The sequence below is a fragment of the Carlito syrichta genome, unplaced genomic scaffold, assembly GCF_000164805.1.
Source record: "Carlito syrichta isolate Samal-C Ts95f unplaced genomic scaffold, Tarsius_syrichta-2.0.1 Scaffold106416, whole genome shotgun sequence".
Lineage (NCBI taxonomy): Eukaryota > Metazoa > Chordata > Mammalia > Primates > Tarsiidae > Carlito > Carlito syrichta.
This window is the reverse complement of record NW_007050512.1, coordinates 30,423-55,568: the sequence shown is the minus strand read 5'-3', so window position 1 is coordinate 55,568 and position 25,146 is coordinate 30,423. Positions and strand designations below refer to the sequence as shown.

At 45.9% G+C, this 25,146-nt stretch overlaps 1 protein-coding gene across 1 annotated transcript in view; it reads right to left on the bottom strand.

Moving 5' to 3' along the window:
* LOC103269871 (FERM domain-containing protein 4A-like) overlaps positions 1–25,146 on the bottom strand; it is a gene marked incomplete at its 3' end in the record, with an annotated part of 67,594 nt that overhangs the window by 15,382 nt on the left and 27,066 nt on the right. Inside the window, exons 5-6 of the mRNA XM_021716964.1 lie at positions 18,819–18,903; positions 1,281–1,337 (exon numbers count right to left, since the gene is read on the bottom strand). Of these exons, the coding sequence (XP_021572639.1) occupies positions 1,281–1,337; positions 18,819–18,903 (142 nt within the window). The remainder of the gene's footprint in view (positions 1–1,280; positions 1,338–18,818; positions 18,904–25,146) is intronic.

Sequence of the window (25,146 nt, the reverse complement as noted above, 5' to 3'; positions counted from 1 at the left end):
AGAAAAACATTCAACATCAGTGAAACAGACTAAGCCAGTGTCACAGACTTTACAATACATACTATAACCATGACAGCTCTTCTCCTGAACAGGATGAGCTCAGCTTCCTGCTGCTGCCATCCTGTTTGTTACAGGAATGCAATTAAGAAGGAATGCATGCATTTGCCACTTGAACGTGAGACACCAATTCAACTTTAGAAAGTTCTATACAAAGAAAGTGATTCATCCTGACAAAATGCACATTTCCACCGCTGGGCCCTGGCCTAACTTGCTCTAGTTTAAAGATTCTAAATCTGAACGTGTATCTGGGTAGAACGGTCTATTTCTTGTGTCACTTTTCGTTTTGCTTTGGATTGTAGGCTACTTCCCAATGACATCGAAGATTTTGGAGGCTGGGACCATGGAATTTTTAGTGACACAAGCATAACGCCTTGGACACTGCAGTTGTTCAATGAGTATTTATTAAAGGAATAAATAAATGACATCATTTCAACCCATCTTGACATTGTTACAGTTAATACTCTGTAATATCTCTTTTTTACTTTCATTCTTTTTTTGTATAATCTGAAGGGTTTTTCCTTGTCTTTCTAGGAAGCATGAGGTGATTCTTTTTCTGTTTTTTTTTTTTTTTTGGGTCAGAGTCTCACTCTGTTGCCCAGGCTGGTGCAGTGGCACGCTCACAACCACTGCAGCCTCCACCTGCAGGGCTCAGGCAATTCTTCCATTTCAGCCTCCCAAGTAGCTGGAACTATAGGCATGAGCCACCACGCTCAGCTAATTTTTTAATTTTATTGTAGAGACAAGGTCCCCACCATGTTGTCCAGGCTGGTCTCGAACTCTTGGGTTCAGGCAATCCTTTCTCCTCAGCCTCCCAAAGTGCTGGAATTATAGGCATGAGCCGCTACAACCCACCCAGGAGGTGATTTTTTTTTTTTTAATCAACTAATTCTAGCTAACTATTTACTTGGTTTTCCCCAGGTCACCAGAGTGGAGTTACCAACTCCCAAGATAATGGGGTCATTAAGTGATCTCAGTTTCTCCAGGCTAAGGTTAAACACACAGCTTTTCTTTATAGAGATACACACCCGTCTTGACATTTTGGAATGCCAGGAGTTCCCTGTTTACTACATGGTCTCGGTATCCCTAATAAGTCTTCTAGCTTGTGGCTAGAAAAAGTTAAGAAGACAAGAGTTCCTAGACGTAGCTACTGGCTGTCCATGGAAGTCTGTTTTTCTTGGTGTGGATGGCTTAGGACACATACAGAAAGGGAGAAAACTTACCTGTAAAATATAGGAAGCTAATTCAAACACCACTTCACTGTCAACGTCAATAAGCTCCTGAAAGGAAAAACCAAGAAGGAAAACACATTTGGTATTTAACAACTACTTCTTTAAATGACAGTTTTCTTAAAAGAGGCCTGGTCTTTCTTATCCAAGGAGGCCTCAGAATTTCACAGAACTTCTTTGGTCCCTAAGGCTATTGCTCTGAATTACTTGGTCCCAAATGCTCCCTGACATCCTTTTTATATCTCTTAGCCAGGTTGGACTTGGGCTCCTTCTGGGCCCACGGGGTCATTTAAAGACCTCATTTTTATATCTTGATGAGAAATTATGGGGTGCCCCAGACCCCAGCTTTTGACAAACCCGTTCATCTTATTAGTCATAAGAGAACGGTTATGTGATAATCAACTGCATTTTCTTTGTGAACTGTACTTCAGAACTAGTGGCAAGGCTTTCTAGAAAGAAATGTAATGGGGTATGACTTTTTTTTTTTTTGAGTTGGAGTCTCACTCTGTCGCCCAGGCTAGAGTGCGGTGGCACGCTGCTCACGGCCACCGCAACCTCGACCTGCTAGGCTCAGGCGATCCTTCTGCCTCAGTCTTCCAAGTAGCATGCCACCATTCCCGGTTAATCTTTTGAATTATTGTAGAGATGAGGTCTCACCAAGTTGCCCGGGCTGGTCTCGAGCCCGTGGATTTAGACAATCCTCTCACCTCGGCCTCCCAAAGTACTGGGATTATAGGAGTGAGCCACTGCGCCCAATGGGATATGACTCTTTACATTAAAATTAAGTAAAATTTAAAAATACTGTTCCTCAGTTGCACTGGTCACAGATTTTTCAGTGTACTCATGTTCACTGTAGCTAGATCCAGAGTGTTTCTATCGCTGTAGAAAGTTCTATTGGTCAGTGCTGACAGAGCCTGCATTTAAAAATGCTTCTGCTCGGTCAGTTCTTCTTCCAAACAACTAATTGCTATCCAGGGGCATTAAAAAACCTTGGCACTCTCTTTAGTTTTAAAAAAATTCAATCCTTATACAAAGGGGACCCCCAAAAATTGGAATTTATTTATAAACAAGTGTGCGTTTGTTCTTCCATGTTTAAACTTCAGCCACCTCCGAAGTACTCTCTGTTTAATGCAAGACGCTTTTCCCACTGCTCAAAACGGTTTCTGAATGCATCCATTTTGATGCCTTTTAGTGTTTCTGCTGTTTTTTGGTTTCACCTCTTCCAAAATGTTTCCCTCTGAGGACTTTTTTCATCCAAGGAAACGAAAAAAGTCACTCAGGGTGAGACTGGGTAAATAGGGAGGGTGGGGTCATGCTGCTTTTGGTCAAAAACTGCTGAACACTCAGCGTGGTGTGGGCAGGTAAGCTCATCAGTCATCCATCATGAAGTGGGCAAACACAGTGAAAGACTCTCCGAAAAACAATTCACTGAAGCTGCACGCAGCTTCTTACAACAACTTTCACTGGTCCACTGATGCCGATGGTTCTTGGAACACTTCCCTAGTGGGCGAAACCTGTACTATAAGGGGCCCACCTTCCAAAAAATAATTCTGTTTTTTTGGGGGTCCCTCCTCCTGTATGTGTGTGTGTATTTCAAAATAGATATAATTTATATCCTTTCAAACAATTCATTGAGGTGTGATTGAAACACTCCAAAAACCTGCACGTTTAACATACACAACTGAATGAAGTTTGGACATAGGCATACATCCTGGATACCATTACTATAATCAAGGTAATAAATGTATCCTTCATTTCCAAAGACTTCCTTATGTTTTTTTTCCCCCCCGTGGTAAAAACACTAACCATGGTCTAACCTCTTCATAAACTTTTAAGAACGTCATGTTCTTTGTTCTATAAAGCTCATGTGCTCAAGGCAGGGAGGAACCTGGACTTTACGAGCATGCAAGAATAATACATTAACTCACGTCATGTTTCTGCTGTCAAGCTTAAGTAGAAATGCCCATCTTTATTTTTCTTTCTCTAAAATCACTAGACCCTGGAGTGGCTGACGAGATGACAGAAAGTAAGACGTAGGAGAGATTTAGAGACCAGCCAACCTGACCCTGCATTTTTATTGAGAACAGAAATCCCCAAACATTAAGGGACCTGCCTCAAATCACAGGGCCTTCATGGCAGCTGTGGTGCCGGAAACAAATCCCCCACTTGTCCAGCCTGTGACCTCCCTTAGGACTTCAACATTCCCCAGATCAATACTCAGCTTCAGCCAATACATTCTCAGAACACTATCTACAATCCAAGTTAGCTTACAAAGAGTTACCATTCACTTGGATTATACACCGAAGTCTGATGTGTGAATTTTCTCATTATTTCAGGGGGCAGGGCTCCAGAATTGCCCCCCGTCATTTACAATGGTTCGTTCAAGCAAACTCGTCATCTTTTGAAGGAAGGACATCATTCAGGCTCTTGCAACCCTGGGAATTTCAAAGATAGATACTAATATTTGCTACCAAACCACCTTAGAAGTGTGGGCTCAGAGAACTAATGAGAGCAGATGGAAAAATTGGGGACAATAATTCCTTATGTTTAACCAGCTGAAAGAGCTTTATGGCCGCTGTAATGGATACGGACTGTCAGTGCTGGGATGTGGAAGAATGTCTGGAATCGCAGATCTGGGATTACCAAGTCCCATCAGAATGTAAATCATTTAACAGTGGACAAATGACTTTGCAAAAACACTGCCCGGGCTTCCACAGCTGGTCACTTCTACTCGCGCTGTGTTTGCTTCCGTTCCCACGTGAAGGCAGTGGTGTGTACTTGTTAGTGTACTGGGGGTGTGTGTGTTTTTCTGTCAAACATTTACACCTGTGTTGCAGCTAATACTCAACAGTGGGCTAATATATAACATCTGCTGAGAGGCTTATCTGATGTACAACTCAGAAGCAAATGTCAGAAAATCACCCCGAAATTTCAGTGTGAACACAGCTTTTAGTTCACTATGTAATGAAAACCTAGATTTGTCTGGGGCTGGGGAAAAAGAAGGAAGGTCTTTATTTTATTTTCCGCAGTGCATTATGCTGCTCTAGGAGGTAATTGGTGGACATGAACTGTACTGTATTTATCCACAGGAAAGCTACCAAAAATGCACCGTTAAACATCTAACCGGATTGATCCAAGTTCCCTCTCACCATGGTTGTCTTCAGGGTGAGAGAACTAGCTAGCACCTTTAACTGGGGTAACTTTCACCTTCTCTGACCATGACCATCTCCCAGGGAAGATGTCAAAAACAGCAAGAGTTGAAATGTGGCCAATAAGAAGAAAAAGGATTAAAGAATGAGCTGGGCATGGTGGCTCATATGTGTCATTCCGGCACTTTAGGAGGCCAAGGCAGAAGGATCACTTGAGCCCAGGAGTTGGAGACCAGCCTGGGCAACAGTGAGACCTCATCCCAAAAGAAAGCAACAGGAACGAAGTGTCCCAGACATCGCACACACTTGCAAAATCTGATGGAAAAAAAGCTGCGGTATTACTTCTTACCTCTCCTATTTAATATTTATTGAGTTCAAAGATCATTTCATCAGGGGTCCTCAGAGGAGTCAACACAAAAATCTAAAAAGTGTGTCTCAGAAACAGTCTAGGAATGGTGGGAAGACACGTTCCTAACCGTTAGACAACTCTCATGTCCCGGCAATCTGCCCGGGTCCCTCGTGTCACTTGTTCAGAACACTTTCTGTTTTAGGCCTCTCCTTCCCAGGTGATTTTATCCTTACGGTTCCACTGTGATGGAGCAGAGCCCTAGGCTTCCTGCCCACTCCACAGATCTCCCACTGGACTTCGAAAACTGAAGCCCAGGTTCCACGAGAGGAGTTAACAGATGCTTCCAGGTATCTTCCTGTGAGAAATGTGCTGCCACGTAACATTAAAAAGATGAGGTTGGGTGTGGTGGCTTACGCCTGTAATCCCAGTGCTTTGGGAGGCTGAGACAGGATGACCACTTGAGCCCAGGAGTTGGTGACATAGTGACAACTTGTATATTAAAAAAGATAAAATAAATTAGCCGAGTATGGTGGCATGTGCCTGTAATCCCAGCTACTCAGGATGCTGAGACAGAAGGATCATTTGAGCCCAGGAGGTTGAGGCTACTGTGAGCTGTGATCAGGCCACGACATTGTAGCCTGGACAATACAGTGAGACCCCGACTTTAAAATAAAAGATGACTCTACCTTTTCCTCATCTGACTTCTCTGGCAGTCCACAGGTGGTTTCTTTTGTGATTTTCTGCTCAAGCTGAAGAAATAAACTGATTGAGACCATAAGGGGTGAGCACAAAAATCCCATGCTTTCTTGGGGGGGGCGGTGGGTTCTCCTTTAACTGAGGTCAAAATGGAAGAGTGGAAGGATTAGCAGGAGAAGACTCTACCAGGAAGACGTAGGGAAGTGTCCATCTGCTGGAACTAAGGTGTCATTCCTCTGTGCTCATCCAACCCACATGGCTCTGTGAAGCCTCCAGTGTTCTTAGAGCCATTTGAGGACGGGTTTCCGAGGGTCGTTTTCTGAGCTAGAATCTTGCCTGGGAATCTAGGGCGATGGGTGAGCACGGAATAATCTTATCTTGAGATTCTGGATAAGACCAGGGAGATGCTGGCAGGAGGCATGCCATGGTTTTGGTTATCATGTCCTTTTTTTTTTTGAGTTGAGGGTTTCACTCTGTTGCCCAGGCTGGAGTGCAGAGGCACAATCATGGCTCACCACAGCCTTCACCTGCTGGGCTCAGGTGATCCTTCCACCTCAGCTTCCCAAGTAGCTGGGACTACAGACACATGCCAACACATCTGGCCAATTTTTTACTTTTTTGTAGAGACAGGGTCTTGCTATGTTGCTCAGGCTGGTCCTGAACTCTGGGGCTCAAGCAAGCCTCCCGAAGTACTGGGATTACAGGCGTGAGCCACCATGCCTGGTCTATTGTGGTCATTTGGTGTATACTTTGGACATCTGCTTTCCTTACCTCTTGAATAATACACTCTGCCTCCTTGGATCTTTTGAGAAAGTGGTATGGAAAGACAAAATGTGACCCCTCTGCAAGTGTGTGCATATGTGCTTTGAGCAGGGTGGGAGGGTGGTCTCACTTCCTCCCAGTTAGTGTTGCTTCATCCCAGGTGATTAAGCAGCTGAAGGAAGAGGCCTGAGGTCATCTATCGGCAGCATCGTGGCTCACAATATTCGAGGAAGATCTCCATCTGAGGGTCTCCAAGGGTTCCTAACAAATAGCACCATGGGGACCCCACACGGCAGGTGTTATGGATGGTCTCCAAACACCCTGAGAGCCGGAGGACATAGCCCTTAGCGCTGAGGGGCTTGGTGGTGGTCTTTACATTCAACTGAGAATCTTAATGAAAAACATTCCTCCACGGTCCAGAATTATAGGAATTCCAACTCTCATATAAGATGAAGAAGATAATTACACTCTAAAATATAATTAACGACTGTATGGCAGATTGAGAAGATTTGGAAGAAGAGCTTTGCAAAGTCCACTCAGAACCACTTGCAGGCCTGGCCCAAGGGTTTTCCTCATTTCTGCTCTCACCTGAGCGTTCCATGCTCTAATTCCAAACCCCCCTCCCCCAGACAACTCAGGGATGTGAACTAAATCACTCGATCTCCTTGTGTTTTCATTTTCCTTATCAGTAAAATGGGGATCATGCCTTTTTCTTTTTCTTTTTTGTTTGAGTTGGAATCTCTTGCACTGTCGCCCAGAATGGAGGGCAGTGGCATGCTCACGGCCTCCACAACCTCGACCTGCTGGGCCCAGGTGATCCTTCTGCCTCAGCCTTCCAAGTAGCTGGAACTACAGGTGCGTGCCATTTTTTGATTTATTGTAGAGATGAGGTCTCGCCAAGTTGCCCGGGCTGGTCTCGAACCCGTGGACTCAGGCAATCCTCTCACCTCAGCCTCCCAAAGTGCTGGAATTATAGGTGTGAGCCACCTAGCCCAGTCACACACTTTTGTTTCCAATAATTTTACTGCTTTGGTGAGGCACCCACGGAGAAGTGATTCAGGAACTATGAAACACATTCCAAATATTGGGTCTCTGTTCTCTGTTTTTATTCATGGGTGTTGGAGAGAATCTGACCTCCACAGTTTTGCCTCCGTTCTTCAGCATTTCTTAGTATTTATGGGAATCTTTAGGAAGAATTTTTTTTTTAAGAGATGGGCAGTGTGTATAGGATGCTTCAATGCATCAAGTTCATGTGTCAACTTGACGGACCCAAGGGGTGCCCAGATTAAATGCTGTTTCTGGCTGTGTCTGTGAGGATGTTTCTGGATGATATTTGCATATGAACAAGGGACCCAGTAGACTGCTCTCCCCAGTGTGGGTGGGCATCACCCTGTCCCTTGAAGACCTGAATAGAACAAAAAGCAGAGGAAGAAGGAACTTGTCCCCTTTTCAACTTTGTAATTTGGGTGCTTTTTTGTTTTTGCCCCTTACTGTTTGAGCTGGGAGGTCTCATCTTCTCTTGTCCTTGGCCTGGTATTGGCAACCTTGACTCAGACTCCCCCGGTTGACCCTTGACTCCTGACTCAGCCTCCACAATTGCCTGAGCCAACCCCTCATAATAAATCTCTCTCTCTCTATGGGTTGCCAGAAAAGGGGCATACACTTAATTTTAAGCATGATGGTCGCTCAAAAGCTGGCGTTAATCAAATGCATGCTAGCATCACCGTGCGACAGACAGGACAGTCAAAGAAAATGGCAGAAGACAGCTGAGCGAATGTCAGACTACACGTTGCTGCCGTGATTCAATTCAACTTCAGAAAGCAATACATCGATCACATCTCTTAACGTGTGTATACATTTTCTCAGCACCCCCTTATATGTCTCCATCTATCTTGTGGGTTCGGTTTCTTTGGAGAACCCTGACACAGCATAGACCATTAAAGTGCGTCATGATGCCCTTATTAGCCCAGCTTTCTCCCTCCTGGTGTGTGTGCTGCCACACCTCGTTGCACAACTCACAGCGACTACACAAAGTTGCCGCCGGGCACACAGGGGCCGTGGCGCAGGATGAAACTGATGTGATCCTGCACGATTCCTCATTCTCAGCCCTTTGCCAGTTTTTCAGCATCGAGTCACCTCATGTTTGTCTAATGACCCAAGGGGTGCATGCCACTTGCACTGAGACACAACTCTAATTCTGCAGCGCGGGAATTTCTCACCATGTGCAGAATCTACCATGGGCAACCCATGCTGGGATCCCAAAAAATCGCTCTTTTAGAAGTTATGGGCACAGCTAAGATGACCAGTAGAAGCGAATTTGTTTCTAGAGCATTGAAAAAGAGAATCTCTCTCTTTCTCCCCTTCTGCTTTCCGTCAACACAGCGGTGTGCACTCAACCCATATCCAGCAAACCAAGAGACGAGAGCCAGGGTTCTGTAGTCTGAGGCTGCTACTTATGTTGGCTCCTTTGTCCTGTGGGACAGAATTCTGGACTTCAGTTCTCCCACCTACTGCTCAGATGATATCACCTGCTCAATACCAAAGCACTTTGAAGATCTTAGATAAAGGCTGTTTATTTCAACAAGAGCGACAGCATTTAGAAATAGCAAATGTGGTCGGGCTCAGTGGCTCAGCCTGTCATCCCAGCACTTTGGGAGGCCGAGGCGAGTGGATTGCCTGAGCCCAGGGGTTCGAGACCAGCCTGGGTAATATGGTGAGACCTCGTTTCTACAATAAATCAAAAATTAGCTGGGCGTGGTAATGCGTCTCTGCAGTTCCGGCTACTTGGAAGGCTGAGGCGGAAGGATCGCTGGAGCCCAGCAGGTCGATGCTGGGGTGGCCGTGAGTATGCCATGGCATTCCAGCCTGGGCGATGGAGTGAGTCTCCAGCTTAAAAAAAAAAAAAAAAAAAAGAAATAGCAAATGTGGCCCAAGGACGATGACCTAAGCTTCAATAATCTGTGGAGCTCCCAGACCAATGTGGACATCTCAGAAGACAAAGCTGGGCAGGACATCCCACAAAACAGGAATTTTAAGTCTTTTTTTTTTTGGTAATGATCCGCTCTCAGGGCGTGGGTGATTTCCCAGGAAATATGCAAATCTCTGCTCCCTGAAATTAGAATGTAATCAATCAATTTTCTAAGCACCAGTGCTGTGTCTCTACAGTGACGGGTCATGGAAGGTGACCCTGAACACTGACTCCGAAGAACACTGGTGCCAGCTTCTTCTTCTCAAAGGGCTTATCTCAGCTCATCTTCAGACAGTGGCCCTGGACCCGGTTTCTTTGATCACCTGGTTTCTTTGGGGAAAGATGAGGAATGAGATAAAGCATAGTTTAAATGCCACAAGTATACCTAGAGTGGATGGCCAATCCTTTCAGGCCGGGGTGAGGTTATACAGCTAAAATGTAAGATTCCAAACAGCACGTCCAACTGTTCTGACCAGTCCCTCACTTTACTCGACCTAAATCAAGTAACGGTCAAGTTATTCCTCTGAGGAACTGAACGGAAGCAGAAGGCCTTTCATTGTGAGAGCCAATTTTCTTATCTCTCTGAAGGTCTGCATGTGGAGAAATTGGGAGCTGGAGTTGAGAGTCCTTTATTTCCCTTAGAACTGTAAGATATATAACTTATGGAAATCCTTCTTTTTAAATACTTTAATTTTTATGTTACTTTACTTTTTGAGTCGGGGGTCTCACTCTGTTGCCCAATGGCATGATCTTGGCTCACCATAGCCTCGATCTCCTGGACTCAGGTGATCCTTCTGCCTCAGCCTCCTGAGTGGCTGGGACTACAGGTGTGTGCCATCCCTCCTGGCTATTTTTTCATTTATTGTAGAGACAAGATCTCACCAAGTTGCCCAGGCTGGTCTTGAACCTGTGGACTCAGGCAATCCACTCACCTCGGCCTCCCAAAGTGCTGGGATTACAGGCTGAGCCACCAAGCCCAGCCTATGTTTCTTTGTTAAAGCAGCATAGCTTAGATACTAAAGCACTACTTTTGATTTTTTAAAAAGTACATTAATAGTATCAGAATACACACAGGATTCCACAACTAGATTTTCTCATGCAATAACGTCTCTTGACGATATACCCACATAAGAATGGGTGGATTCCTTCAGTCTTAGTGTTGTGTAGTATTTCACGCAATGGATATACTACAGTTTATACAGTCATTCCTCTACTGCTGGGTATTTAGGTTGCTTCCAGTCTCTGACCATAACCAACAATACATCATGGAATTATATCCTTGCACTGCCTCTCTGGGCGCACATGCTAGCATCTCTCCGGGGGAAGATTCTCTCTGCAGTTCCTGAAATACTCCCTCCAGCGCACGCCATGCACACTCACAACGCTCCAGCTGCCTGGACATGGTGCACTGGTGCAAGACGGCGATGACGGTGGTGGCAGCTTGGGCGTGCGCCCTACCTGGCCACCAGCACCCCACGCCGGCCTGCTCGCCAACTGCCTCCTAGCTACACATTTCTAAGTGAGTTGCATTCATCTCCTGGTCATACGTTTCCTTTCCTTTCATCACTCACCTGTCTCCCTAGTGAGTGAAAGCACATCCGAAATGTTGAGGGACCACATGGGAATCCCATCCAGTCTGTCTTCCTGCTCCCCCCGAAGGAAACAGTCACAGCCCTGCTCTGTCAGGAACACAGTGTGATGTTTTGCAACATAGATTATGATGACTACATTTTCCCTGCCCGTGCTGTAGAAAATAAGAGGATGTAAGGGAAGAGAAAGTGAGGGAAACTCCTGTGGTCATGCTTCCTGCCTCCTGGTGAAGAAAGAGAGGACGGTAGGAAGGTGGTATTCAAAATTTGGGAAAAATGACAAGACAAAACTAAACAGAGCTAAACACCTTTCTCAACTTTCTGCTATTGAAGAGATGAGAGGTTTGCTCTCCAGAGAAGATGACGAGGAAGCTGGGATGAGGTGGACTGGAAGGGCAGGAATTGAATGGAATTCTACACTTAGCACACAGACTGTTCCCTCTCCCAAGACCTGGAAGAGGGGGTACATGTCCCAGGCAGGAAATGGGAAGGGTCTTCTCTAGGGAGAATGAAGAGCCACCAAGAAAGACATCCAGAGATTGATCTTTGGGGTTCCTCACAGGAGGACCCAGCTTGTGACTAGATCACTCTGCAGTGACACCCACTAGGGGACATCCTGCCCAGGGCCCTGAGCACCCAGCTAGCCGCTAAGTGTCTCACTCTTTTATTTTATTTTTTTTAATCGGAGTCTCACTCCGTCGCCCAGGCTGGAGGACAGTGGTACATTCACGGCCACTCCAGCGTCGACCCGCTGGGTTCCAGCGATCTTTCTGCCTCAGCCTTCCAAGCAGCTGGAAATACACGTGCGTGCTACCACGCCCAATTAATTTTTGATTCATTGTAGAGACAAGATCTCACCAAGTTGCCCAGGCTGGTCTCGAACCTGTGGGCTCAGGCAATCCATTCGCCTCTGCCTCCCGAAGTGTTGGGATGACAGGCTTAGCCACTGAGCCCGGATGTGTCTCACTCTTAAGTACAGATGAACAGGCCAGGGCCAACAGACATTTGAGGAAAGCCTTCTACAGGAGAGAGACCAGAATAAATAAACAGAGAGAGAGAGAGAGAGAGAGAGAGAGAGAGAGAGACAGAAAGAAAGAAAGAAAGAGAGACAGAAAGAAAGAAAGAAAGAAAGAAAGAAAGAAAGAAAGAAAGAAAGAAAGAAAGAAAGAAAATAGAATAATCACGGGAACTAATATTATCAGAGTGATATGAGAGGATATTATGTTTCTAAGACAATAATAGCATAATATAAAAAAAGGAAATCAGATAATATGAAGAAGCTTTTAGAAGTTAAAATGCATGATGGCAAAGGTTAAAATGTCCAGAGAGAGATCAAAGTAAATGCGGACAAGATCTCCCAGGAAGCAGAAGAAAAAAGGCAGAGATAGATAAGTTGGAGAGACAAGGTATTAAAGCAGGAGGCTGTGCTCAGCATCTGATGAACAGGCGTTCCAGAAAAAGAGGACAGAGGTGACAGGCATGAAGACGGTGAAGAAATAAATGATATAAAACGGCCCCCGCCCTCAGCACTGAAAATGTCTTCAGACTGAAAGTGCCCATCAGACTCACTGCACAAGGGATTTACGAGACCCACATCCGGGCACACCACCTGACATGTTAGATCAAGAGGAATAAAGAGGAGATCCTAAGAGATTCTATTGTTGGAGGGGTACGAAGGGGTGTCACATACAATGGGTAGGATGGTGGACTTTTCCAGAATGAAACCTGGATGTTCTGAGAGAAATCTTCCTTCTGTATTGCTATAGCCAGTTAAACTGTTAATCAGATATGAAAGGTTGATAAATACGTTTTCAGATATGCCAGGACTCAGACATTTTACTTCCCTTATGTGCTTTCTGTGGGTTTACTGCAGGATGTTCTCCAGCAAAACAACGGTGTAAAACAAACAAAACAGGGAGACTCAGGGGCCAGGAGACAGAGGACCTAATACAGAGCTGGGAAGCAGGAAAGACTCAGCGGAGGAAGCGGCGTCCCAGGGTGGGAATGGCATGAGCCCAGACCCAGACTGAAGCCAGAGGATGGGGGGATCGAAGAGGAGGTCCCAGAAAACCAACAGCGGCAACAGCAACCAAAACCAGACCACAGAGAGGGACTGAGGAAGTGCCCAGTGCCCCAGAAAGTTAGTATCAGTAGACCTTTGGAAATCTGCAGGAACTTTTGAGGAAAAGTGAAGGGTTCATGGACACTAAACAAGTAAAAGTGAGGCCATCATTCCCTGCGGGTGAGACAGCAGGTTGTCTAAAAAGGAAACCATGGCCACAGGGTTAGTCATAACAACGTCCCGCTGGTGACTTTGGCTTTAACCCTGAATTGCGCTATCGCCATATTGAGAACGTGGGAAAAGAGAATGTGTCGGGGGTTATATGAGGCACCCTGAATCTCACCCACCTTCACAGGAATTCAGTAAAACTGCAAAGGCATGGATACATCAAGGTGACATGCCTTGTGCCAATTATTTAGCTATAGAGAGGCAAACACTAGAAGACACAGCAGGGTTTAAAGCAGTGGGACTTGGGGGGAGGGAACCCCTTTTCATAATAAGCCTGAGAGAACCAGTTGACTTTTAAACTAAGTCATATATTACTTTGATAGAAATACATCTTAATACTTTAAAAAGTGAATGAATTTGGACTTCAAGGAAGCAAGAATGAATGGCTTATTTCTTTCTTTCTTCATTTATTTATTGAGTCGGAGTCTCACTCTGTTGTCCAGGCTGGAGTACAGTAGCACGAGTACGGCTCACCACAGTCTCGACTTCCTGGGCTCAGGTGATTCCTCTGCCTCAGCCTCCCAAGTAGCTGGGACTACAGGTGCATGCCACCACACCTGGCTAATTCTTTGATTTTTTTTTTTTTTTTTTGTAGAGACGAGGTCTCACTATGTCACTCAGGCTGCTCTTGCATTCCTGGATGCAAGCAAAATTCTCTTGCCTCAGCCTCCCAAAGTGCTGGGATTACAGGCATAAGCCACTGTGTCTGACCATGCTGGACAATTGAGATCCCAACACACAGAAGAAACCATTTCCCCAAGAGACAGGGAGGGAGCTGATGTTAAACCCAAGCCTCTGGGTACCAGCACCGTCCTCAGGGCTTTCCAGGGCTTCAAAAGCACCAGAGGGCAGTGTGGGTGGCACAGAGAACATCCCAGCCAAGAGAAACAACTTGGGTCTGAATCCAACCAACCAATAACGAGCCTGGCATGGAGCTAAGAGGAAGCACTTTCCACACTTCCTCTCGCTGGATCTTCCCGAGAAGTTTGTGGGCAAGGTCTTGGAACATCCTTGCCCAAAGAGGAAATTGAAGCTTGGAGACATTCCAGATTGTATGTATCCACAGTAACTGCCTTTACTAAGTGGCAGGACTGGGAAGGGATCCCAAGGTCTGCCTGACAGCAAAAGCTATGAACTCCTAACCACTTGGCTGTGAGCCTTCCATGATATTTACACGTGGACACAGATCACAAACCTACCTAACCACTTCCGGGTCCTCTGTCTTTGAGTAAGTCACCTATCCCCTCCTAACACCAGCTTCCTCCCCTGGAAAGCTAGTGAGTTTTGCTCGACAACCCCCCCTCCAAGGCTCTGAGGCTTAAATAAGATAATATATGTGAACAATTTTTCATAAACTGTGACAATTTATGCTACTGAAAATAATCTTGTCAATCATGGGAGGGAGACAGATAGCCTTGTGATGCTATTTGGGCTCTTACAAATACTTCACAGAAGCCATCCTTGGGTCCTTTCTGGTCAGTTGCGTCCCCACGCTCAAGTCAAGATTGGCTTGGGATGATATTCAGAAGGTGGGCAGACGTTGTTGGCACTTGGATCCAAAATATGGCTGGCTCCATAGGAAACATCACCTTCACCTAGGGAATCTGTACTATTTAGTTCTGACATTTATTCTTTTGTTTTAGAGACCGGGTCTTGCTCTGTTGCCTAGGCTGGAGGACAGTGGCTCAGTCATAGCTCGCTGCAGCCTCGAACTCCTAGGCTCAAGGGATCCTCCCGCCTCAGCCACCCAAAGCTAAGTTCTAAGTTCTTCTTAGAAGTAAGAACATGTGCTATTTGTTTTTCTCCTTTTCTGTTCTCCCTGAATCCCAGACTTTTCCACGTGCACGATGCTCAGAAGCCCTGTGGGCTTCAGCGTCAGCTCAGCATGTGGGACAAGAAAGAAGTGATCAACTCCCTATCCAGATGTCTGCACTTTGGGGCAACCTATTGACCTGCCCGGCTCAAGAGTGAGTTCATGGGTTCGGTGAAATTCCAGCCATTCATTTCGCTGCCCAAGGCTGCCACCTGGCGGACAGAGCTCACTTTTTATTTCTAAACTTGGTTGCAAAGTTGCTTTCACATTCATTAAAAAACAAAAAACATCAGATAACCTTACAAATCTGTGAGGTGTGTACGGTTGGTGTTATTATTTCCACCTTATTGTGAGAAAATGGGGCTTCCAGAGGGGAAGGAATTTGCAAGTACGTGGAATTGTGTTTAGTGTCTTTTTCCTCCTTTCAGCAAAAGACAAAAAATACCATCATGGGAGAGCTCTGGGTCTGAGTCCAGTTGAAGTCCTGGCTCACTAACTGCCACTAAGTGAGGGCTTGTCACAGAACTGAAGGTGGCCATTGCCAGGCCTTCCACTACTAGGACATCTGCCCTGGGTGGAGCTACTCCGTCAGTGACTGTGCTGAAGAACTTCTGGAAGGGAAGGTGATGGCTGATAGACATTTCAACTCGTGTGTGTGTTTTAAGGTTTGGTGGGTTGCAGCCCCAAACCCGAGGTTAGTTAAATATGAAAATTCAGGCAGCAGGATCTCCAGGACTCCTCTGAATACACCCATTGGCCACTTTACAAGGGAGTGTACACAGAGAGCCCTGTCTCCAGGACTCAGCGCAACCTGGCCATCTGTTAGGTATGTGACCTTGCAGGGGTCTCCCCCAGCCTCATCTTCCTCGCTGGGAAAACAGGGATAAAAAGCGGTATTCTCCATGCCTTTGCAGACCCTTAGCTTAGAAGTGAGAACATGCGGTATTTGGTTTTTTATTCCTGCGCTACTTCACCTAGGATAGTGGCCTCCAATTTCATCCAAGTTCTGCAAAAGAGGTCATTTTGCTATCTCTTTTTTTTTGGTTTTAATTTTAGTTTTTTATTTTTTGAGTCGGAGTCTCACTCTGTCGTCCATGCTCACGGCCACCGCAGCCTCGACCTCTTGGACTCAGGCGATCCTTCTGCCTCAGCCTCCCAAGTAACTGGAACTATAGACGCATGCCACCACATCTGGCTAGTTTTTGTGCTTTTTTGTAGAGATGAGGTCTCACCAAGTTTTCCCAGGCTGGTCTCGAACCTCCAGGCTCAGGCAATCCTCTCCCCTTGACCTCCCAAAGTGCTGGGATTACAGGTTGAATCACCACGCCTGGCCCATTTTGTTATTTCATATGGCTAAATAGTATTCCATGGTATGTGTGAACACACACACACACACACACACACACACACACACACACACACACACACACACACTATGGATACAATGTGCGTTAGCGGGGTTGATAGGTACACTTGAAGCCCAGACTTCTTCACCACTACACAAAGCAGCCATTAGCCAAAAAAATTCGTACTCATTTAGCTATACAATAAAGAAAATTATGGAAGGCTGAGGCAGAAAGATCTGAACCCAAGTTGAGGCTGTGGTAAGCCGTGAGTGTGCCACTGCACTCCAGTCTGGGCAACAGAGTGAGATTCTGACTCAAAAAATAAATAAAAAATAAACAAACTAAAAAAACACAACAGTATTCATCCCAAAACATGTTGTGAAGGTTCAGGTACACAATCACACTTGGCAACAAGCCAGTGCTAGAAGCCTACACGTTATTTGAGCCTCGTAGGTAGAAGCTATTCTTCTCTAAGGGGGTGACAGCTCTAAGGGGCTGACAGAGGCTGCATTCATGAGACACCATGTGCATGATGGGACAGCCAGGGATGTTTCAGTGGGTGTTTCCTTTAAATACCTAGTCATGGTTCTTTTAATCTGGGTGGTGTTCTCTAAGCCCCCCTCTCCGGGGAAGGGTATGTGCTGGACAGGGGTGTGGCATTGGGGGTCACCCCATGAAAGGAAACCCTACAAGCCTAAGGGACAACTGGAGGCAGTGCAAAGGACTGTCCTACTCAATTAGGAATTACCTGTTGGGCCAGGCTTGGGGACTCAAGGCTGTAATCCCAGCACTCAAGCAGAGGCAAGAGGACTGCCTGAGTCCGAGGGTTCGAGACCAGCTTGGGCAACATGCTGAGACCTTGTCTTTATAATAAATAAAAACATTAGCCAGGTGTGGTGGCACACACCTGTAGTTCCAGCTACTTGGAAGGTTGAAGTGGACGGATCACCTGAGCCCTAGGTTGAGGCTGAGGTGGCCATGAGCATGCCACTGTACTCCAGCCTGGGTGACAGAGTGAGACTCCAATTAAAAAAGAAAAAAAAAAGCAATTGTCTCTTGAATTGATGGTTTCCTAAAGAAGGTATACACGCCACGAGTCATTAGAAGAGTGCAAATTAAAACGCCAATGAGATACACCTCTCACCCACTGGATGGCTATTAATAAAAAACCAAAAAAAAAACAAAAAAACCCAGAAAATAATAAGTGAGGATGTGGAGACAGTAGAAGCCTCATGCACAGTTGGTGGGATTGTAAAATAGTGCAGTGGTTAAGAAAAACAGTACAGTGGGTCCTCAAAAAATAGGACCACCATATGACCCAGCATGTCACTTCTGGATACATACCCTAGAACACAGAAAGCAGGGTCTCAAGGGGTTACTCAGACACCCACATTCATAGCAGTGCTATTCACAACAGCCGAAAGGTGAGAGCAACCCAGTGTCTATCAACAGATTAATGGACAAACAAAATGTGGTCTACACACCCAAGGGAATATTATTCATCCTCGAAGAGGGAGGAAATTCTGACACACGCTACAACATGGATGACCCTTGAGAACAAGATACTACGTGAACTAAGGACAGACACGGTATGATTCCACTTGCATGAGGTCCCTGGAGAAGTCAAATTCATAGAGATAGAAAGGAGAATGGTGGCTGCCAGGGATGGCGTGGGGGTGAATTATCGGAGGGGGACAGAGTTTCAGTATGAAATGATGAAGAGTTCTAGGATGACTGTACAATAGTGTGAATGTACTTAATGCCTTAAAATGGGTGGTGAATGTATGTGCATTTTACTGTAATTAGAAAAGAGGACTGTCTCATTCAAGTACTAATAGCATCCCTCAGAATGACACTACTAGACCATTGAAAAATGGTCAAACATATATGCATTTGGTCATAAGTTCATTCACACGCATGAGACCTAAGTGGTCTAAGTTGTCACACTCGCCTAAGTTTCCCCCTTTGTCTCAGTTGACAAAGAGATCTTTAAAATCAAGAGAACTAGCCGGGCTCGGTGGCTCAGCCTGGAATCCCGTGCCTTGGGAGGCTGAGGTGAGTGAATTGCCTGAGCCCACGGGTTCGAGACCCGCCTCTCTATAACTTGGCGAGACCTCCTCTCTATAACAAATCAAAAAATTAGCTGGGTGTGGTAGCGCACGCCTGTGGTTCCAGCTACTTGGAAGGCTGAAGCGGAAGGATCGCCGGAGCCCAGCTGGTCGAGGCTGCAGTGGCTGGGAGCGGCCACTGCACTCTAGTCTGGGCGATGGAATGAGACTCCAACTCAAATAATAATAATAATAATAATAATAATAATAATAAAATAAAATCAAGAGACCTTTTAAACCAGGTTAAGGAACAGATCTACAGAGCCAGAAACACAGCGATGGATTGGAAGGAATCACATTATTAAATTGGTGGCTTTCGCTTCATGAAGTTCCATTTATTTTACAGTAACTAATTTATAAATGACTTCTCTTCATCAAAAAAATCAACACCTTGGCATTCCCAGCTTCAAATGATACTTTTGGGTTTTGGTGGGAAATGGCTGAAAAAGAGAGAGTTCCTACCTTGTAGATGCAGGACTTAGCATTCAGAAAGAAGAGCTCGATGGTGGCGTTATCCTTCAGGTATGAAATGCTTTCTATATAGAATCTGAAAGAGAAAAATGACGCGTGAACCACAGAAATAGCAGGTGCAGAAAACCATCTGTTCTCTTGAACTATATGCTTTGAGATGAAAGTTGGAACTCTCAGACCTAAATGAACAAAATAAAAAGGCATTGGGAAGCAGAGGCGAGAGGATCGCTTGAGCCTACAAGTTCAAGACCCACCTAGGCAACATAGCAAGACTCTCTACAAAAATAAAAATAAAAAATTAGCTGGGCATGGTGGTACACGCCTGTAGTCCCAGCTACACAGGAGAATGAGGCAGAAGGATCGCCTGAACCCAAGAGGCTGAGGCTCCAGTGAGCCATAATTGTGCCACTGTATTCTAGCCTGGGTGACAGAGTGAGATTCCAACTCAATGATAATCAAAAAAAGAAAGGGCTGGGTGCAGAGGCTCATGCCTATAACCCCAGAACTTTAGAAGGCCAAGGTGAGAGGATTGCCTGAGCCCATGGCTTCGAGATGGGCCTGGGCTACTTGGCAAGACCTTGTCTCTACAGTAAATCAAAAATTAGCCAGGCATGGTAGCGTGCACCTGTAGTTCCAGCTACTTGGAAGGCAAAGGCAGAAGGATCAACCGAGACCAGCAGGTTGAGACTGTGGTGGCCATGAGCGTGCCACTGCACTCCAGACTGGGCAACAGAGTGAGACTCTGACTCAAAAAAAAAAAAAAGGAAAAGAAGGAAGAAAAAGCCATCATCTACTGTTTCTCTATGATTCCTTTTTGAGGACAAACAGTGTTTTTAGAGTGTTTATAATGGATTAGGACTCATTCTGGACAGTCCTCACCACAGTCAAAGAACCAATTCTACCACCCACCTGTAAGAACAGATTCTAAAACTGACCGTCTGCTCTCTGTTATCTGCTTCCTAAGTTTTCGTAATGGTTATTTGTTTTCATTACATTACTTGTTTGTCCTAAATCATTGTTGAGCTGGATTTTTACAGATCATTACTCTGCTTGATCACAGTCCTCTCTGAAATGGTTACCATGCACCCTCCTGAAGGTGGGGAGTGGGGTTTGATTCCTGCACATACAGACAGCTGTGTTGAGTGTTCTTAACTCTGGGATATTAGCGCAGATTAAGCCAAATGAGAATTGGCTTTCGATCCAGATGGAGCTCATAGACTTTTTTCAAGATGAAACATGCTGACATTATTTAAGTTTATGCTAAATGTGTCTTTACACAGCGACTTTGGAGTTCACTAATTCTTGAATGAGATCACGTACTTGTACTGTCCAAGGACCAGCCACACTGAGAGTAAAGGAGCTGACAGGAGCGGGGAGAGGTGGAAATGAGGCATCTCAGAGACGGAGGAAGTTTTCTAAGCAGGGGCGTCGCGTGGTTTGGATATCCACCCCCCTCCAAGTCTCATGATCCCCAGTGCTGGAGGTGGGGAAGAATGGAAGGTGTCTGGGTCATGAGCGTGGATCCCTTATGAATGGCTTGTGGCCAGCCCTTTGGTGATGAATGAGCTCTCGCTCTTTGTTCACTTGAGAGCTGGCTGCTTAATGTCTGGGACCTTCCTCTTCCTCTCTCTCTCTCTCTCTCTCTCTCTCTCTCTCTCGCTCGCCACGTGGCACACCCACTGCCCCTTCATCCTCCGCTGTGGTTGAAAGCATTCCGAGATTCTCACCAGTGCAGCCTGCAGAAAAGTGAGCCCAGTTCAAAACAGAGTAAGAGCAGCCACCCTTAGACTGGACTCGGAGGGCACTGGGGACCTGGGGTTCCTGGAAATGTGGCTGGAGCAGAAAGTGAAGGGAATGAAGTGAGAAAAAGGCAAGCACTGCAGTCTTCCAGAAGAGCACGACAATCTGATGACAAGAATCCCGGGAAGGGCAATCACAGATCGGTGATCTAGTCCCAATTCTGAGTGACTTCGAGAATATTACTCCGGTCACATCATCTCACTGGGGTTCTGTGTTCCAGGTGCTAAAAGAAGAGGTAGTTCTCTACCTGAGCAGTCCACTGGTTTTTAAATATGGGAGACGAATTCAAGTGAAAACAACAACAAGAAGCCAGCCTTGAATAAGGCAAACACAACAGTCTGTAGACTAGGTCAAGGCTGTGGCCCATCAGATGGCAATTTCTTATCTACAGACTAAATAAATGACGTCTTCCAAATATGTACAGAGTCTGTCGTGATTAATGCAACACAGCTTTATTTAAATTTGTGAGTGAATTCAGAGTAACTTTGTATATGAGTAGATTTGCTTAATCTGCAAGCGATATTGGTACAATCACAACATTTCGGGGGATTACACAACGATCCTCATACCTACAAAGCCTGGGAAGGTCCGCCTGGCTGATCCCTATCCATGACCCCTTTACTCCTGAAAGCACCTGGCTCCTGCTTTCAAGTATCTTAGGTCACAGAGGCCTCAACCACATAGGGCCCATCATGGCTTCAGAGGTACAGGAAACTTGTACGATTTCCATTTCTTTAATAATAGATAACTGGATGGCGGTAGCAAATTTTATATCTCAAAGCAAAATAAATTAAATTTGATTAAATTTTTTAAAAAACCTAAATCTATATCCTTTACACGCGGTCTTTGGCAAGGGGTAGTCAGAGTAACAAAATAAAGACCAGGCACGGTGGCTCACGCCTATAATCCCAGCACTTTGGGAGGAGGCTGAGGTGGGAGGACTGCTTGAGGCCAGGCGCTCAAGATCATCGTGGGCAAGTAGCAAGACCGTATATCTACCAAAAAAAGTCAGGCAAGGAGATGCACGCCCGTCGTCCCAACTACATGGGAGGCTGAGGTAGGAGGATCACTTGGGCCCAGGAGTTTGAGGCTGCAGTGAGTTACGATCATGCTACTGCACTCCAGCCTGACAACCCTGTCTCAAAAAGAATAACAGAATAGGGGCAAAGAAGAGAGAAAGCAGGAAAACAGAGAGAAGGAGTGGAGAGATGGGAGAAAATATCCTAATACCAGAGTAACAGCAGTGGCTTCCCGAGGCTGACAGCAACCTCAGTACTCCAATAATGATTCTGAGTCGAAATCTGCAAGGTCAAAAATTAATTAATCTTCAAAGCAGTGCTCTATGTCTTCATCTCATTTGCTTTAGTTCCTGAGAATTAAAAAAGACACCCTGGCTCCTCCCCAGTTTCTCCTCAATGGTAGATTAAGAAGACATAACACTTCCCCCTCTTTTGTTTTTACTCTCTCACGGAAAACAAACGAGGTGGCAAATTTTACATCTTCCACGACAGCGTATTTTCACTGGGTTCTAGGTCGCCTAGCCATAACAGAGGCAGAGAAGGTACAGGAAATAACAAGTATATTCTGAGATGAAGGGGAAAAAATCACGTCTCCCTGACAGAACTGGAAAGCAGTTTCCCATTCACTTTTTATCACCAAGGCAGCAGCCTGGGAAGCCCTGTGAGTTCCAGGCTGGCATGTTACTGCTCTGTGACCCTCAGATATTTAGCTCATTCTTAATTTCTATCCACGCCAGGCATGGTGCACGCTTGGGCACACCGGGGCAAAAAGCCTCTGGGGAGATGGAGAGAATGGACGGTTTGGATTCAAAATCAAGATTTCCTTTTTTAAAAAATTCAGTTTTCGGATTTTCATGAGAGCCTCATCTGCAGTTCTCCTCTCTGGCAGTAGGTGGCCATGTTGCATTTCCTTGACTACCTGTGTAGGGTAGAAAGGGCTTCCACCGTTCACAAAGAACATTCCGGGACTCTGGGTAAATCCAGGGAAATGGATGCTTTGCCTTAGATTTTAAGAGACAATTTGAAATCGGGTTGTATACTAATCACGTCTTTTTGCTTGGACGTCTGGGGTCTTGGGGACCCTGGAAGGACTGCCCCGAATAAGGTCAGCCAATTCCTACAGACAGTCATCTACTGACAGGTGAGCAGGGTGTTCACATCCAACCTACCCACCCACCATCCACGTTTCCTACAGTCTACATGGGCTCTCACACCCGGAGCCACCATCCTGCTCCCGGATCACCCCGGGGACATGTACCAGACCACCAGGCACAGCCCCTGTGCCCCAGAGCCCGCTGAAATGATTCAGACTGGCCAATCCTCAGCCTAATTACCCCATCACGTCCGTTCCTTCCTGCAGAAGCCACAGGGAAGTCACAGTCCTGCCCACCTGTTCCCTCGCTCCCTCGGCGTCCCGATCCACCCTGTTGCTTCCCCGTGTGGCCCTGCGTGGTGTGGCCCGTCTCCTCCTCTTGGGGACTGTGAGTAACAAACTGTTTTCTCTATGGCTTCCTCTCTGATCTGTTGGCCTCGTCACAGCTGAATAATAGTAAAGCCCGCATCATAAAACAGGGTTTTTGGCACATTTAGCAGGAATGAATCTCAGGGCTTCTTTTTTGAGTTGAAAGGAGCCTTCTAGGCTGAGGGCAGACCCAGCTCAGAGGGTTTTGTGAGCCACCATGAGCCACCTTACACACCCAGCTCAGATGATCCCAACCTGGGAATATTTTATCAGACGGTCTGAAGGAGGAATAGGTATGTATTCTGTGTTCACATGTTTGAGTCTATTAAATGCACAACAGGCTCTGAAACCTCGGGGGGAGGGGGTTGCATCTCCTTCTCTGACTTGTGGATGCCTCCGACTGCCACCGACTGCCACAGATTGAACGCTGTCTAGTCAGATGGCGAGGACGCAGCCAGATGACATCAGCCAGGTGTCCCCCCCATCCCCCCTGTTCGTCCTCGTCCCTCTCACATCCGCCTCTCGGCACTCAGGGATCACTGAATATTTACAGCAAGTGTTAATTAAATGGGCCAGTGATTTCATGTTGCAATGAACACAAATGTCACATTTGAAATGCCAACTTTTGGTGGCAAAAAAAAAAAAAAAGAGAGAGAGAGAGAGAGAGCCTTAATAATGAGAACAATAAGCTGTGAGTTTCTGCGGCCAAATCTCTGACGTGTAGAATTTCAACGGCTCTAAAATCTTAACAGGGGTAGCCAGCTGGGCTATAGCAAGTTCTGGTGAGCAGGTGCCTCGTTTTAGACCCATGCCATCATTGTTACTGTGAGTGACAGGAAAGAACAGCTGTTGTCTCAGTCAGCCAGGGATGACATGGGGAGCTGAGCCCCGGATGTGGCTGTAAAATTCTCCCTCTTGGAGAAAGCACTCTGGTTTCTCCTCTGATATTTTTCTATTGCTTACTTCAGTTTATTGTTTGTGAGACTCCAAATCTGAAGAGGCAAATCTAATCTCTATTTATTTTTCTACAAACAGTACAGATGATCAGCGCTACAGGGACACTTGGCTGAAGGATACACAATTAAACAAGCAGTCTAGGCCTCGGGCTTCATTCTGAGTGCAAACTTCTGCCTATAAAAAGACACACAAGCTTCCCTGGGAGTATAGATATATTTTCCTTATATTTTTACCTCAACCTGTATCTCTTTTTTTAAGTCAAAGTCTCGTTCTATTGGTCAGGCTGGAGTGCAGTGGCACGTTGACAGCCACCGCAGCCTCGACCTGCTGGGCCCAGGCAATTCTTCTGCCTCAGCCTTCCAAGTAGCTGGAACTACAGGTATGTGTCACCACGCCCGGCTAATTTTTTGATTTGTTGTAGAGACGAGGTCTCACTATGTGGCCCAGGCTGGTCTCGAACTCCTGGGCTCAGGTAATCCTCTCACCTTCGCCTCCCAAAGAGCCAAAATTACAGGTGCGAGTCACCATGCCCGGATGCCTTGGCCTATTTCTAAAGCTTGCCTGGTGAATAATATCAGATTTGGGGAACTTGCCTTATAGTATTAAACCTGGTTTGTAGTTGAAAGTGGGTTTTTGGCTATATATTGACCACTGGCTTCTTATAAATTATATGAAATTAATCAGGCATGGTGGCACGTGCCTGTAGTCTCAGGCCGAGGTGGGAGGATCATGTGAGGTCAGAAATTCAAGACCAGCCTGGGCAACATAGCAAGACCCTGTCCCTACAAAACTAAAAAAAAAAATTAGCCAAGCATGGTGATGTGCACCTGCAGTTCCAGCTACTTTGGAGGCTAAGATGGGAAGATGGTTTGAGCCCAAGAGTTCAAGGCTGGAGGGAGCTATGTTCATGCCACTGCACTCCAGCTTGGTCATCAGAGCAAGACTCTGTCTCTTAAAAAAAAGAAAAAGTCAGGCGTGGTGGCTCATGCCTGTAATCCCAGCACTTTGAGAAGCAGAGGTGAGAGGATTGCCTGAGCCCATGGGTTCAAGACCAGCCTGGGCAACATGGCAAGACCTTGTC